The following is a 16,034-nucleotide window of genomic DNA, read 5'->3' as shown; positions in this document are numbered from 1 at the left end:
AATGTCATTTTGGGTAAACGGTTTACCCAACATGCAGGTTTTTATGCTCCAAGAGTGGAAGCTACATCATCTGTAAAGATGCTTAATTTGTCTCAGGAGCTAATCATAACAACACAAAGAAATAAGAAGTCTCTCGATTTAGGAGTAAAATTTTGCACAGTGACAGAAAACAGACAAATCTTTACTTAAAAAATATTTAAAGTTAGCAAAACAAATCTCCCCATTATTTATCTGACAAAAACTCCTGTAAATAAGCAGAATACAGTTTTCTTTCGCTTGCTTTTACTTGTAAAGCTATGTCACTTAATAGAGGCTTTTTTAATGCCACAGTGGGTACTTTACACTTGACTTGTTTTGAACCTGTTGGATGTTCTCTCTTGACAAGAATGGATCTAACCATGATTAAAAAAGGCAACCCTGGACTGGAATGAAATGAATAAAAGCTGCAATTCACTTAAAATAAAAAAATCCTTTCGAAATAAAAAAGTCTTTGTTGCAATAAATACATTAGGATGCATAATAAAAAACACAATCATTTATCTAAATTTGGGTAAGAACAGTAAAATACAGACTCCACTGATGTGAGAGGGATGAACAGCGCTACACAAGACTGATTAACAGCGCTAAGACCCGCCTCCTGGCTCTGATTGGTTGTTTCTAGTGGGACAAAGCAGACAAACTCAGTTTTTCCATATTTAATCTGTCTCGTACCATGAATCAACATGGTGATATATTTTATAATGTACAATCAGATTCAGTCTGTTTCTTGAGGTTGCAGAACTCTGCATTGCCTCCATCACAGAAAAAAAAGCCAAGTCCAGCATACAGCGGCTGAGTGAAGGTGGTCTGGACTCTGTGGAGCAGAGTCATGGTTTCAGAGACATCATAGAAAGCCAGAACACCTGCACTGTGATCCAGGTACACTCCTAGTTTGCATGACTGAGGACCTGACACTGGAGTCTCTACTTTGTTGTGGCAGAAAGTGTAACCAGCTCCTTTCAAACTCAAACGCTCAATGTCACAGCGTAGCGCCCACGACTGATCATTAAACCCAAACAACGATTCATTTGCTCTCCCTCCTCTCTGGATGCTCTTGTATGCAACTGCTACAAAAATTCCTATTCCAGCCCATTTAAACTCAAAGTAGCATCGTCCGGTCAGGCTCTGCCTGCTCAGCACTTGTCTGCATGAACTGAATCTCTCCGGATTAGGAGTGTATGACTCGTCCTCGTACCACACTATTGCTGCTTTGTTGTTTTTGCTCAGTTCCAGCGTTCTGAAAGCTGTGTTTGGATCCAGAGTGATTTCACAGGTGTATTTCAGGAATTCAGCTCTGCTCTTTGGCTCCGGTTGGGAACTGGACACCGTCTGGAGGGTGTTCGTCCCAGCGTCTCTCAGGATGTCCTGCAGTTTGTCTCGGAGCTCTGACGCAGCTGCTGTCACGTCCTCGAAGTGCCTCAGAGGACCGGCGTTGATGCCAGATGAGTCTGGGAGGTCACTGGGCGCTGGCAGCGAGGCGTAGCTTTGCAGGAACTGGTTGTGATCTTCTGTGTGTGAAAGCTGCTCCAGCTCAGAGTCTCTCCTCTTCAGGTCATTGAGCTCCTGCTCCAGCTTCTCCTGAACCTCCTTAACCCAAAGCACCAGAGCTTCCTGCTGCGATCTGATCCACTGCTTCGCATCAGAGCGTCTTTTCTGGAGGAGATTAATCAGTTCAGTGAAGATCTTCTCCGTACTCTTCACTGCTTCATCAGCAGAGACACAGGCGTCCCTCACCTCCTGCTGGAGCCTCTTCAGCTCCTTCTCCTGGTCCTGGATTTTCTTCTGGATTTGCTGTCGATTCTCCTCAAGCTCCTTCTGCCTCTCCGCCCTCTCAGCTGCAGCCGGAGCCGTTTCATGGCCTTTGTGTTCTTCCATGGTGCACAAGATGCAGATGCACTGCTGATCGGTGCGACAGAAAACCTTCATCACCGCGTCGTGACGAGAACAGATGTTCTCCAGGAGCTTCTTGGAGGGCTCCACCAGCTTGTGTTTCTGCAGCAGAGCGGCGCTGTAGTGAGGCTGGAGGTGTTTTTCACAGTAAGAAACCAAACAGTTGAGACAGGACTTGATGGCCTTCCGCTTCCTCCCAGGACACATGTCACAGGGCACATCTTCAGGTCCAGCAGGATCAGCAGGATCAGCCTGAAGTCCAGTCTGCTTCAGCTGCTCCACCAAAGCTGCTAACATTGTGTTTTTAACCAGAGCAGGCCTCGGTGCAAAGGTCTGCCTGCACTGAGGGCAGCTGTGGCGTTTCTTCTTACCCTTTTTTCCCCAGAAGCTTTGAATGCAGCTCATGCAGTAGCTGTGGCCACAAGGAATAGCCACTGGATTGTTCAGTAGGTTCAAACAGATTGAACAGGAAAAAGTTTCAACATCCAGCTGAACACCCTTCTGCGCCATTTCGGTGTGTTAGATGTAGAAAGGTACGCTGATTCACGTGACGTGAGCATGTCCATAGAGCAGTTTCGGTCACGAGCTTTTCCCTCCTGCAAGATCCAACTGCGGGTGCGCACCATTTCTTATCCGGTGAAAAATCCACTGCTCAGGGCGGCGTAATTTCATCACCATAAAGACTAGATTCGCACATAAGTGGTGCATTACGGCAATAGAGCAGTAGGGGTGAACATACGAAAATATGTTATTGTCAAGTTTATTTATATAGTACTTTTAAAAATAGATTAGAACTGCACCAAGTGCACACATGAAAAATATAAAATCAGAATTGAATCAAATGACTAAAAGAAAATAAACTAAAACATTACGACAGACAGATAGAAGTAAAATATTTTTTCTAGACATACATATCAAGGTGAAAGTAATAGTTGTGCAATATATATTTTTGATGGTTATGCTTCTCATTCTCTCTTAATTTCGCCTGCAACAGCAGTCCTGCTGTTCTTTTACCGTAATTCACAAGGCACGACTAAAGACTAAAATAAACATAACAGGGTTGTATGAGTGCAGAGATAAAACAAGTTGTCACACTTTATTATCAAAATCAACGAATTACCAAGAGGATAAATTTATGATGTCTTTTTGTTTCATTTTTTAAAAGAATGTACATCATGGAAGCTTGCGACCAAATCGTGGATAACGACGCCCTCTGCTGTTGGTATGATATAAATAAAGTTTACATCTGGTTTGCAGACGTTTCATGATATGTCAAACTAAAAGCTATGATACAACACATTTACCCTGTGAGATTCCACTTGCTACACTTGGATAGCATTTCTTTTGATTTCCTTCTCCACATTGGATCATTCCAGCACAAATCTTTTTTTTATGAACTCAAATTGGAAACTGTTGTCACTAAATTTAGGCTTGGTGGACATTGCCTCATGCACAGATAGCCAAGTCCAGCGTTCCAAACGTAATGTCCTCACTCTGACAGTTTTCACACATCCCTAGGTTTCAGTCATGTTCATGAATACTATTATCCGCTGAGAGATGGACTAAGGATTTTTAGAAAGTGGATTTTGCAGGTTTGATGCTGTTTGTATGAACTGTTACCAGAAAAGCACTTACTGTTTTGGAATTGTCAAGAATGATTCGAGAAATGCACCAAAGCGACTGAGGAAAACAGCCAATTATAAACTTTGTCCAAATTCTGTTCTTTGCTTTAACAAAACACTTAAATGGAAAAGACCAAAAAACACCAAAAGGTCAGAAGTTTGATGATATGTCAAACTTGATTAAAAAGAATTGGTGCGGTATTTACTTGGTATCAGATCAGACGTTTTACTCAAGTAAGAGTAGTGATGCTCTTGCAGAACCTCTCTCTCAAAAAGATACAATATGAAGTGTAGTGAGCGGAGGGAGAGACTGGACACGGTGTCCTCTGTGGGATGTCATCAGGATTAGATAGAGCTGGAAGTGAGCAGGCCTCTAAAGTCAATAGCAGAGAGGATGCTGGAAGGACGTGACCTCAAGACCTGAGGGGAGCTCTGGGAAATGAACTGGCTGTCGATGAAGTGAAAGCATAAAAACAGATAGGCAGACAGTATCATACTTTTTTTTTTTTTTTTTAGCTAAAAAACAAAACAGATTTGTGGATTTCTTCATTGCTCTTCTGGAAGTACTTCAGAAAAGAATAAACAGCCTGGACACCAAGTCCAAGTTCTGCATCTTTTCCAGGAAAAGAAACAGCTCAATCAGTTCATAACACACTGATAGCTGGTTGTTGCGCAACACAATGATGTCACTCACCAACACTGAGCCAAAATCCATCTCAGTCATATCCATCAATTGTTCTTTCTCTGCAGCTTGAGCGCACACACACACACACACACACACACACACACACACACACACACACACACACACACACACACACACACACACACACACACACACACACACACACACACACACACACACACACACACAATGTCTGCTGTATCAAAGTGTTGCCACATCAGCTCTTTGGCTGGCAGAAAGGCCCTGCTATGGCATTACATCACCCTTTCCTCATCCAGGCCCTGGAGCTGAACACTCAGCAATCAGCCGCACACACTCAGGCATTCGCCAGCTCCGTAACAGAGCCCGTCCATCAAGACGAGACCATATTTTTCTTTTGCCTAAATTCTGGAAAGACGGCATCATTAGCTCTCAGCAAACAGCGGCGCAGCATGCAATCTGTGGCTGCTCATGGGAACGCAGAGGGAGATTTATTAAAGCTGCTGATTGCAAGCAGACGTCACAATCTGCAGCTCCGCTCAGTCTGCTGCTGTTGAGTCGGCTGCACTGGAAACAGGTCAAACAAAAGCACAAGTCAGTGTGACATATGGTAATACTGAACACCAATACTGTTGGTGTGTAATTTTAAGTCAGATATTTTGACTCTTTCAAACCACAGCAGTTGATAAAGTTGGACAATTTTCAGAAGAAATAAAGTATCATGTATAGAAATCTATGTGGACCTTCAAAAAGTTGACTAAAACAGATGAAGTGCAGTGGAAAGGTGCTGGATCCCTTACAGATTTCTTCTCCATTTGCTTTTTAGTCGAATGTTCCGAATCATCAAATTATTTTTTATTTATTTAACCTTTATTTTACCAGGATAAAACCCGATTGAGATTAAATACCTCTTGTCAAGGGAGTCCTAGCCAAAACAAATACACAGTTAAAAGAAAATGTCAAGCCATAAAAGACAAGTACGTCATTGGATCCGCCTCAAGAACTTTTAGCTTGGATTTAAACGCACTAAATGAGATAAATTCAGTGAATATTTCTTGTAAGAAGTTCCAAGAGGAGGGAGCAGAAGCCTTAGCAATTCAGTCCGAGAAAAGGAGACAGAAAGAAGTAACAAATCAGGTGACAGAAAAATGTTAACAGTCAATAATTTCTAATTGCAATTGCAGTTCAAATGTAGGCTGCCAGAGTCCAAGGTGTGCCTTGTAGATAAAACCTAGCCAACAGGAGACATTTATTGGTGTTTTAAGTTCTCTTGTGCTGCTCTCTACAGTTGGTGGTTACCATAGTAACCGGTAACTGACAGCTCCTCCCCCTTTTTCTGTTGCTGTTTGTAACTGCCATATGTTATTAGAATCAGCTCTGTGTTTTTTTGTTTTTTTTTTTACAAATATATTCTAACATATATTTTGGGCAAATTTGATAGTGTACAGTGTTTCATGAGGAAATGTGCTATGTTTTGTATATGTTTTTAACTGCTATCATTATTAACGTTGTCCATTTTTAGCCGTTTAATTTTACAAATGTTAACTGCTGCCAACTGCTCATTGGGAGCAGTCTGTTGGTGTTTGGTTTTGGCAGAAGTCTCTTAATTTCATTCAGTTTTAAAAATTTTTGGAGAACATTTATTCATGTTCATGTCTACTCTCAGATTTTACCTTCTGCCATCCCAGCGAATATCAGTCCTACGTTGCTTTTCACCAAATGACCTTCAAGTTCAGTTTGGATGAGTGTATTTTTCTCTGCCGTGGTGCAGGATTCTTTATGTCAGGCTTAAGTGTGATTAATTATATCATCCAAACTCTGCTAACCACTTGGCCTGCGGGGGGAACACATTGGTTCTTGTTTTTGCGGTGACTTCCTGTCTGTTTAACCTGTTGGTTATTGTGGGCAAATTACAGCAGCATCAGCAACAGAATGTAAATTATTTCTTTCTTGGAAAGCAACCAGAAGGAAGGCAGGTATGCAGAGCGCAAAGAATTATTTTCTTGCTCCTGTTTTTGTGTTTTAAACAATGGCAACTTGCACAAACTCTAGCAGCTGTTATGTCTAAGGCTGCGTTCACACTGCAGGCTGAAGTGACCCAATTCCGATTTTTTTTTTGTTTACATAATGCGACCTGTATCTGATCTTTTCATGACAGTCTGAACAGCACAGATCGGATTCTTTTCGAATGCGACCCAGGCCACTTGCATATCCGATACGTATCCGATTCAAAAGGGACTTAACGTTCAGGTCACATTCATCCGTACTGAACGTCACTGATACTGGACAAATCTCACTATTCTGCGCCCTGATACGCGCAAGTGGGACATATAACAACAACCACGACCGACTATAATGAGGATTAAGTTGTTAATATGCTGCCCCGGTCGGACAACAACTTCAAACATGTAGGCTATGCTCCACCGCTAGCCTCCATGTTTACTTCCGCAAACACTGAGCACTTCTTTTTATGGTGGTTGGCAGAACTCTGAGAACGCTGACGCTATTGCGCCCTCTACTGCGCATGCGGGACCCTTTCAGGTCCTTTGCCCATTGAGACTGCAGAGCACATACAGCTCGCATATGTGGCAGTGTGAACGGCCCTAGCAAAAAAAAAAAAAAAAAAAAAAAAAAATCCGATTTGACAAAATATCGGAATTGGGTCATTTCAGTTTGCAGTGTGAACGCAGTCTAAGTTTTAAATCTCTATTAAAGAACCACTGCAGCTTGTGGTGTTTGCAATGTCCCTGGGGGATTCCAGCAATGTTAAAAGTTTAGTGCAAACCAGACATGAGTCTGATATGTTTTCACACTGATGCAGCAGTCAGTCACATTGACTCACAGCTGCAATACGTTTCGTTGTTCAGGTAATAAAAGTTGCCACATTTTTTTCCCAAGATGTCTTTGGCAATAACACTATTATCACAGCAACCTGGACCCACCATCCGGCAGTCATAGTAATAAACATAACACACTGTAGTTCAATTTTCATTTCTTGACAGTGAAATGTGCATCGTGCTTCCTACATTTGTCTTAGTTGAGGGTGAAAAGTAAGACAACTTTGCCAATTGACTTGTTCTTAAATAAGAAAATGACAAATCCCCATAAAGCTTCCCACACATTCAGTTATATCTAAAACTGAACTTCTTCACTTGATTCCTGAACAACTTCTATATTTGCCGTGCCTTGCGAACCAAAAATAGCACCAATGTTGGTTCAATCTTTTCAAGCTTACCTAAATGTGGCCTTTTGGGTAAGTTAACCTTTGTTAAGAACAAAGGTTAAATTGTTCTTAACCTTCTTTTTCACGTTTTGGAAAGTTATAATTACAAATTCACAGTGTTTGGGGTTTTTTTGGCGTTATGTTCTTCATAAATATTGGGTTTCAAAATGGTTTTCAAAAATACAAATCTAAAAAGTGTTGGGTGCATTTGTTTTAACAAGTCAATGCTGAAGAAAAGCATTCCCACAGCATAATGCCGCCACCACCATGGGTACAGCGTGTTGAGGGTGATGCATGCAAAATGTTGCATGCAGGGCAAAAAGTTACAAGAGCACTCTATATTTGCTGTGTAACTGTATCCAGCATGGCTTGTGGCAAACTAAAGAGGTGGGAAGATACCCCAAAAATGCAAGAGCAGCATTTCTTAAACACATTTTTTCCTCAAGTAAAAATAAAAAGTAGACTTTCAAGGCAAATAAACCAGAGTTTGATTAAAACTGACCCTATAGTTCCATTTAAAATTTGACAATTCAATTAAACTGAGAAGGGAAAGTGATAATGATAAAACAATAATTCAAGCAAACAATTGCACAAAAAGCAAGCTAGACACAAACCACAAAACCCATAAAGACCAACAGGAAATAACAGATAAATGTTAGTAGAAGAGGAGGCACAGCAAAGCAAACATGTCAGCAGTAAAACACTATTTTCTGCTATGATGATAAGCAGTGTCATTTCTAAATCAACCAGCAGCGTTGCAAAAGAAACGCACACTTGCCAATTTCCATGTCAAAACACAAATTACAGCACACGCAGTCACCAGTCATAGTCTCTGCTCCATCTTTCTGCAACATTTATGAGCTCACTCAGGATGAGTTTTATCAGGGCTCTGGAGAGCTCATAAATCAGTGCTGTGTTGCTTTTACATGAGGAGTGTGTGTGACACACACACATGTAAACGAAGGGAGAAAAATGACTGTATTTCCCTGAACACCCCTTCAGACTCTTTAACAGTCTGGGAATTCGTCTTGCTGACCTTTCCCGTGTTACACTGTTTAGGAATCATGACTAACTACACACACACACACACACACACACACACACACACACACACACACACACACACACACACACATATAAAAACCTTCACACATGTGGCCTCCTCAAAATCCCAGGTTGGGGAGGGCTTACAGTGTGGTTTTGTACATACTGTACTGCCTCAGACGTATTAATCCAGGTAATTTTAAATCATATCTAAGTATAGCAGGTTTTACATGCATCCCTGCTCCAACACAGGACCTGGCAGACTATTTTACATTTGGGAAAATTACAGCTTTAAATATTCAAGCGCACCAGAGTATGTTTATTTTTTCCTCACAGTGTGAATGTTGCAAACCTAATTACAGTCTCAGCAAAAAGAAAACACTTTGGGATGAATGTTTTGTTTAGTTTGTTGATTAGTTTCACACGTAAGTTAAAAGACAAAAACAAAGCAAGTAAAAAAACTTAGACTTGCAAAATATACTACTTGAAAAGATGAGGGTATATGTAAAATTTTATTATTGCGCTTTTGATTATATCCATGTCCTAAATCCCAAATTAAACAAACAAATGGACTGCCATCCCTGAATTTTCTATTTCAGTATTGCACAGAGATTTATAAAAGTAACAACCAAAGTTTATAGAACCATCCTCAGTTATATACCTCCCAAAAATATGTTTTATATTATTACATTCATGTATTTTGATTGTTTCAAGCCTCCACTTTAATTGTTTCATATATCCAAAGCACAAAAACAAATGCTCAAACTCTTTTTTGTTGTACAAAAACGATGCATCTTAAATTCTAACCCTCATCTGTGTTACAAAATGTTTTTGGACGTTTTCTGTAAGTAAACTGTTTCTTACTCTGAACATAATTATTCCAATTTTGAATTCATTTCATTCAGTCGGCCAGTTTCAATGTTTGTGACTCTAAAATTAATGAGTTTGTGTTTCCTCTTTACCACATTATTTACAATATTTATTTACAATTTCTAAATCTGCAGTTACACCAGGAAAAGTATTTTTCTTTTATATACTCGTCCAATTTCGCCTTTTAACAGCAATCCACATTTCTGTATCCTCCTGTGTTCTTAAAATATTATAAATTTGGTTTTATTCAGCTTTAATGACAGTAAATTAAACTGACATTTAATCAAAACAATTTCGGTTAGAAAATATTTTATTGATCCCAAAGCCAAAATAAACATTGTTGTAGCTCATATTAATTTAAGATTCCTCATAGAGTTGCTGTAGATGCTGCTCAGGGATGTCCATAATTTTCTTGATTTTATGAAAAAAAAAAAATCTAGAAAATTGATTTTCTGCACCGTCATCTCTAGAAGATCCACAGTATTCCCCAGAACCAGTCTTCCTTTTTAAGTCCCCGGTTCTGATGCTGCCACCCCAGCAGATGATGTTAGAATAGATTATAACCTTCAAAATAGACTACTACTTTTAACTGTGTCCAGGGGACTGGGAATAATCCAGGCACAGCTGGGAGTTAAGATAACATAAATGAAAACTCATGACATAAACACAATTTATAAGTGTTAAACTGAGGATGATTTCAACAAATCCAGCTCCTTCTGGAAATGTCCTCCAAACAGTTTACTCAACAGCAACCAGAAGAGCTTAGCTGGATGATAAAACGCAGCACAGACATTTAAACAGGAAATAACAGAGGAGAAACAAATGTGAGTGAAGGAGGAGGAGGAGTACAGAAGCAAACATGTCAGTACCAGAAAACAATTTAATGTTGTGATTATAAGCAGAGTCACTTCAAATCATCCAAAACAAAAGTGTTGCAAAAGAGCACTCACTTGCCAATTTTCATGTCGGAACACAATTGAATGCAAAGACAGTTAGAGCCTCTATAGTCTATCTCACTGGAATGAGTTCATTCAGGATGAGTTTTATCAGGGCCTCGGTGAGCTCATAAATCAAAAGTGAGTTGTTTTTGCACTTTGTCTGGGTCTCTTCAGTTGAAATTGTTGGTTTATATGAACATGCATGGCTGCATGTTGATGGACGGCTTGTTCAGGATGTGGGGCAGTTTTCTACCCAACATCATCTGGTGGTATCTGTTTTTATACATGGCATTAAAATAGAATAGGTAAAATATTTTGGATGTGGTAAAAGTGGACAGAATAATGGATCTAATGTAATGTATCCTGCTGTCATCTGCTGACCACCAATATTACAGATATACTGTATATTAGTACGTATATGCAGCTCTGCAAAAAATTAAGAGACAACTTAAAATGATCACTTTCTCTGATTTTTCTGTTTATAGGTATATGTTTGAGTAAAATGAACATTGCTCTTTTATTCTATGAACTACTGACATGTTTTCGAAATTCCTAGCAAAAATTTCACATTTATTTGCAGAAAATGAGAAATGGTCAAAGTAACGAAAAAGATTCAACGCTTTCAGACCTCAAATAATGCAAAGAAAACAAGAAAAAAAACTAATGTTTTAACTCAGGAAGAGTTCAGAAATCAACACCGAGGATAATCAAGAGGTTTTCAATGGGGTTCAGTCTCTTATTTTTGTCTATAAATATTAATAATATCAGTACCAACTTGATATCAGTGTGTCATTTAATTTCAGATTCTCTTTTGGTTTTGTTGTTTCTCAACTCTACCTCTTCTTTTCTATGCAGAAAAAAACACACATAAGTATGTTTTGTTTTTCTATTGTTTCTGTTCATCATCTTAATGTGTTAAAGTATTTTGCAGTCCATTTTCTGTCATAGATTTGAACAAAACATTTTCAAGATGAAAAAACACACAGATGTCAAATGCCTGATGATGTATCAAAATTGCAGAAAAAGTATTGATATTGGAATCAGTATTGGCAATACTGCTTCTGTATTTAATGTGCCGTATCAGAGGTTCACAGATTTGAGTCTCTCATTACCCACTACCCAGTCGATTCACTATCAAATAAAGCGATCTAGAGCCAATAAAACCTTAAAAAAAAATAGTATGAATCACTAAAGGCAGCCTCACTTCTTCGCCTCTCTTGCTGTGTTTTGGTCTAGATAGGTTGAGGGTTCAGACAGGAGTGGCTCAAAGGTAGTCATCCCAGACAGAAACTGGTTTCCCTTCCTAGGGATCGCCCACTCAGCAGAAAAAGCAGCACATCACCCGAAAGCGCTGAGAGCCTTTATATGGTTTTCTTTTCAACAGAATGCAGAATGTAAGGTTGGAAGCAGACAAAGCTAAAACGTGGATGTTAAATTATTGTCCAGGGTATCTGTGAACATTCAAATTCCCCACAGAAAGACTCCAGGCTGGGATTTGAACCCAGGATCTTCTTGCCGCAAGGGAACAGTTTAACTGTCATGAATGGCGGGTTGTGAGGTGGTGAGGTTAGACACGGTGGACCCAGGTTTGTAGAGTGAATGATGATTTTAATGGTGATAACGAAGAGCACAGGTGGTAACTGGAACTGAACTAGGCATCGAGGACAGAGACACGACTGCAAAGACAAGACTCTGACAGGCAACAATAGACACAGGTGAGATTAAATACACAGGGAAGGTAATCAGGGAACACGAGGCACAGCTGGGAGCAATCAGGGGCAGGAGCCGACACAGGAACCAAATTAACACACAGAAAAAAACAAATCCTTATTTTTTTAAATAATCATATGACATTTGTGACTCTAAGCCAGTTTTATTTAGCTTGACTAAGAGGTAAAATGGTTCTTTGGATAATAAAGGTTTCAGACCCCTGCTATATGCCAAAAACATGATAGTTTTATATATTTATGCATAAATTTACATGGAAAAGTTATAGCTAAATGTTATACCCACCCATAAAGTCAACACCAATTATAGAGGTATATTTACATTCTTTTTTGCAGAATACATGTAGATTTTGTCAGTAACAATGTGTACTGTTTAAACTGAGAATTTCAGTGACTGCGTGCATCTGATACTGTCATATAAATATCAAAGCAACGTTCTTGACGTCAGAATTCCCTGAAACATGACCAAACAGCTCAGGAGTGTTGTTTGCTGCTTATCTGATGACCATTTTTATGTAAAACTGTGGTATCTTGGTGAAAAATAACAAGAGGCCACACGCACATTCTCTCCTCAGTGTTGCACATATCTATTTTTCCTCGAGAAAATCACACACAAGCACATAACAGAGCTCTGATGTCGTCTCAGAGTCTATGAGCTACGTGGTGAACCAGCTGGCACAGTTCAGCTTGCAGATGAAGATAGCTGTAGAGGCAGGCCTGTTACTGTTTGTCCACACACCACAACAAACACCCAGCATTAAGAAAACATGTGTGTTACCAAGGATCCTCATTATCTACTGGTCCTGTTGAACCCACTCTGGAACTGAGCCTTATCCTCAGAGTCTAACGATTCTGTTTGGGTAAATCCAGCAATCACTGAAGCTTTCGGCTGAAGAACAGTACAGCGACTTGAAATTGATATGAAGTTGGCATAAACGCCTCTACACTCCTTCACTGTTGTCTCCAAGGGCCACTATCATTTACTGGTACTCCCCTTCAGTTTCCATGTAAACATAAACAAGGAGACAAAACAGACGGTAAAAATACAGCATCATTAACCTCTATCAACGACCTCCTTCAACTTGATGTTTGTTGACAGTCAGTACTTTTCTATCTCTACTTCTTCACCATCTAGCTTGTTCTTTAGGGGAGTTTTATCTCAAAAAGATCTACATCTTCTGTCCGTTTCAAAAGTAATTGTGTTTTGGTATTCAGTCCACTGACTTGGTACTTTGTAGAACCCCCTTTACTGCAATTACAGCTCCAAGCCTTTTTGGGGTGTCTCTCCCAGCTTTGCTCATCTACAAACTGAATTTTGTGTCTATTCTTCTTTGCAAACTACCTCAAGCTCAGTCCGATTGGAAGAAGAGCATCTGGAACAGAATCTTTAAAGTCTTGCCACAGATTATGAATTAGATTTAGAGTGTTTTGGCACCTGATAATCAGGTAGACTCTGTTCAATTGTGGACCAAACGCAATATTTGTTACATTTTCATTTGCCGTGGTTTGTTTCCGCACTGCATTGTGTCAAATGAACCAAACCTTTTGAAAAGCTTGTTCGACCCGTCGCCTGTGCTGGCGTTGCACCAAGAACTGCTGAAGGAAATGACATAAAAACCTCTGAACAACACATGCGGGCAAATTTGTTTGTCACAAATGTAGACAAAAGTGTGGTGGCATCAGAATTTAGCAGTCGTGGATTTTGTGGACCCCTAGCCATTCCTCCACTTGTTTTGGTTGCATTTACCCAGAGCGCTCTGCCCTGTAATCTGCTTCCTGCTTTTTGAGCAGTCTCTGGTCTGCCAGAGTTCACTTTAACCGAACCAGAGTTCAATTAAAGCTGACTAAACAGGGTTGGTGTGAATAAACCCTTAAATAGCAACACCTCGGGGCGTGCCGTGGTGGCGTGGCGGTTGGCGCGACCTGTATTTGGAGGCCTTGAGTCCTCGACGTGGCCGTCGCGGGTTCGACTCCCGGACCCGACGACATTTGCCGCATGTCTTCCCCCTCTCCTTCCCTGTTTCCTGTCAGTCTACTGTCACATAAGGGACACTAGAGCCCACATAAAGACCCCCTGGAGGGGTAAAAAAAATTAAAAAAAATAGCAACACCTCAGTTATGTTTCACTCTAACCTTCCTGGATTGCTATAATGTTTCTACTGATAGACCTTTCAACCCATGAAGTGTTCTGTGATATACTGGCTTGTAGAAGAACTTTGTCAGCCAGGACAGACTCTGCAAGCATGAGCTCATGGCCCGCATGTAATTTTTTTTCTTTATTATGTGCTAAAGTTTCATGCAACATGACCTCAGCAGCAAAACTGGCAAGGAAGAATGTTAAGTTTGAAAACAGAGTGAAGGTCCGTTGGTGATATTAGATAAATGATGCAATCATTTATTATTTTTTTTTAACCCTGGGTTTTGGAAATCTTTCTGGTGTTTTTCAATATCTATCCCAACAGTTCAGGAGCAGAAGGCTGACGGAATAAAATAAAAATAAAAAAGCTACAGTTTAAAACTGAAAGCCACCAAACACAAGCTCCAAAACAAACTTGGGTGAGGAGATTTTCCACTAGCTGTACGTGGATTATTATCATCATCCAGCACAGAAGTTAAATGTGAGCCAGTGGTTTGGCTTTAAAATCTAGGATCACAAGTCAAAAACACTCTCAGAGGGATTTTCTGCCAAAGTGGTTCTTGTGCTATGTTACTGCAAGACCTAACTTAGCACTAGTTCTTGTAAATATCAGTGGTTTAGGCACTAAAACACTCATGCAAAAGGAACAGTATTCTCTTTAAGTGTCTGAAAGCTTATGGATAATAAACCAAGCAACTGAGCTGATGAGCACCAGGGGTTAAAAATACAAATATAATGTGGCATTGAGCTAGCTTTAATCAGTTTTATCAAATCAGAAGAAGAAAACGATGAAATGAAATGTTTAACTTTTTCCAATCATTATCTCTGCCCTATATGTAGCACTAAGTGTTGCAGAAAGTGTTAAGTTTTCTGGAAAAATCCAGAATACACAGAAGCAAAGTTGAAATGTTAACATTTTAAGATGTCAAATAATACACCAACCTATGCATATTTAGCAAAAATATTAGATCCACGATGGATAACTGAATTTAGTTTTATAAATATCTTTAGATGACATTTAGCTCCTAATATGTTCTGGGATTTTCTGGGATCATCAACAGATTAGTGTGACAGCTACTAATGCCAAGTTCACATGGCAAGACTTTTCTGCTAGTTTCCATAGACAACATTTTGTGAAACAGCACAAAGGTGATTTTTATGTTTGTACTTTGTCTTTCCTGTTCTGTGCGTAAAAAGTAAATGTTTTCAGACAGTAAAATGAAACAATAAACACATCATTAGCCCTAAATAATCACCAAATGCTGCACTTTATTCATACACCTCAGTCAGCCAAATCATATCTTGACATGTAACAGCAAGCCTAGAGACATAACATCACAGGTAAGGAGAAGTCAAAGATGAATACAGTTAGATTAGATCATCATTATCATGCTTGTGAAGTACGTTGAAGTCACTGTTCTGAGAACTGTTTCCTGCATCCAGAGATTAGAGCTGTGTGTTTCAGTTTATTTAATGTGGTATCGGCTCTAACTTGCCTTCTGTCTAGCAAACCAACTGAATGTCTTAATATCTCTGGATAAAGTTGCTGCAGTCAGAAAGAAATTATGCAAATTGCAAATTCTCGATTGTCATGTTTGTGGAAACTTGCCTTGAAATGGAGAATATTATTAGTCTGTGGCTCTTGTTCTGTCTGTTCCTAATTTCAATAAAAATCTTCACTTTAAGCTCAAAATAAACCTAACCATATTCACACAGATATAAAGATAACCCTTACATAGCCATCAGAGAGCTCACTTACCTTTTCAATTGGGAAAGTTGAGTGACATTTGGGATTTTATGTTTTACAATTTTTGTCAAGGCCATATTAATGTATTCCTTTATGTCCAGTTATTTGGTGTACTATTTCTTGTATATAGGAA

At 39.5% G+C, this 16,034-nt stretch overlaps 1 protein-coding gene across 1 annotated transcript; it reads right to left on the bottom strand.

The window, feature by feature from the left end:
• Positions 1–680: 680 nt before the first annotated feature.
• LOC102223908 (tripartite motif-containing protein 16-like) lies at positions 681–2,569 on the bottom strand. Its single transcript, XM_023352104.1, has 2 exons — positions 1,774–2,569; positions 681–1,692 (listed from the first exon to the last, which is right to left on the bottom strand). The coding sequence occupies exons 1-2, from the start codon at positions 2,437–2,439 to the stop codon at positions 736–738; spliced, it is 1,623 nt and encodes a 540-aa protein (XP_023207872.1). The 5' UTR covers positions 2,440–2,569; the 3' UTR covers positions 681–735.
• Positions 2,570–16,034: the final 13,465 nt, after the last annotated feature.

Source organism: Xiphophorus maculatus, chromosome 18 (assembly GCF_002775205.1).
Source record: "Xiphophorus maculatus strain JP 163 A chromosome 18, X_maculatus-5.0-male, whole genome shotgun sequence".
NCBI classification, from domain to species: Eukaryota; Metazoa; Chordata; class Actinopteri; order Cyprinodontiformes; family Poeciliidae; genus Xiphophorus; species Xiphophorus maculatus.
Note: the sequence above shows the minus strand (reverse complement) of the source record. Positions and strands in the feature narration are given on the sequence as shown.

What these genes read in the sequence shown, in the direction of transcription:
- LOC102223908 (XM_023352104.1), bottom strand. Translation starts at nt 2,439, where the DNA reads ATGGCGCAGAAGGGTGTTCAGCTGGATGTTGAAACTTTTTCCTGTTCA. An exon ending in TGAAGAGGCTCCAGCAGGAG is followed by an intron (nt 1,693 to 1,773) that starts GTGAGGGACGCC and finishes AATCTCCTCCAG; the next exon opens with AAAAGACGCTCTGATGCGAA.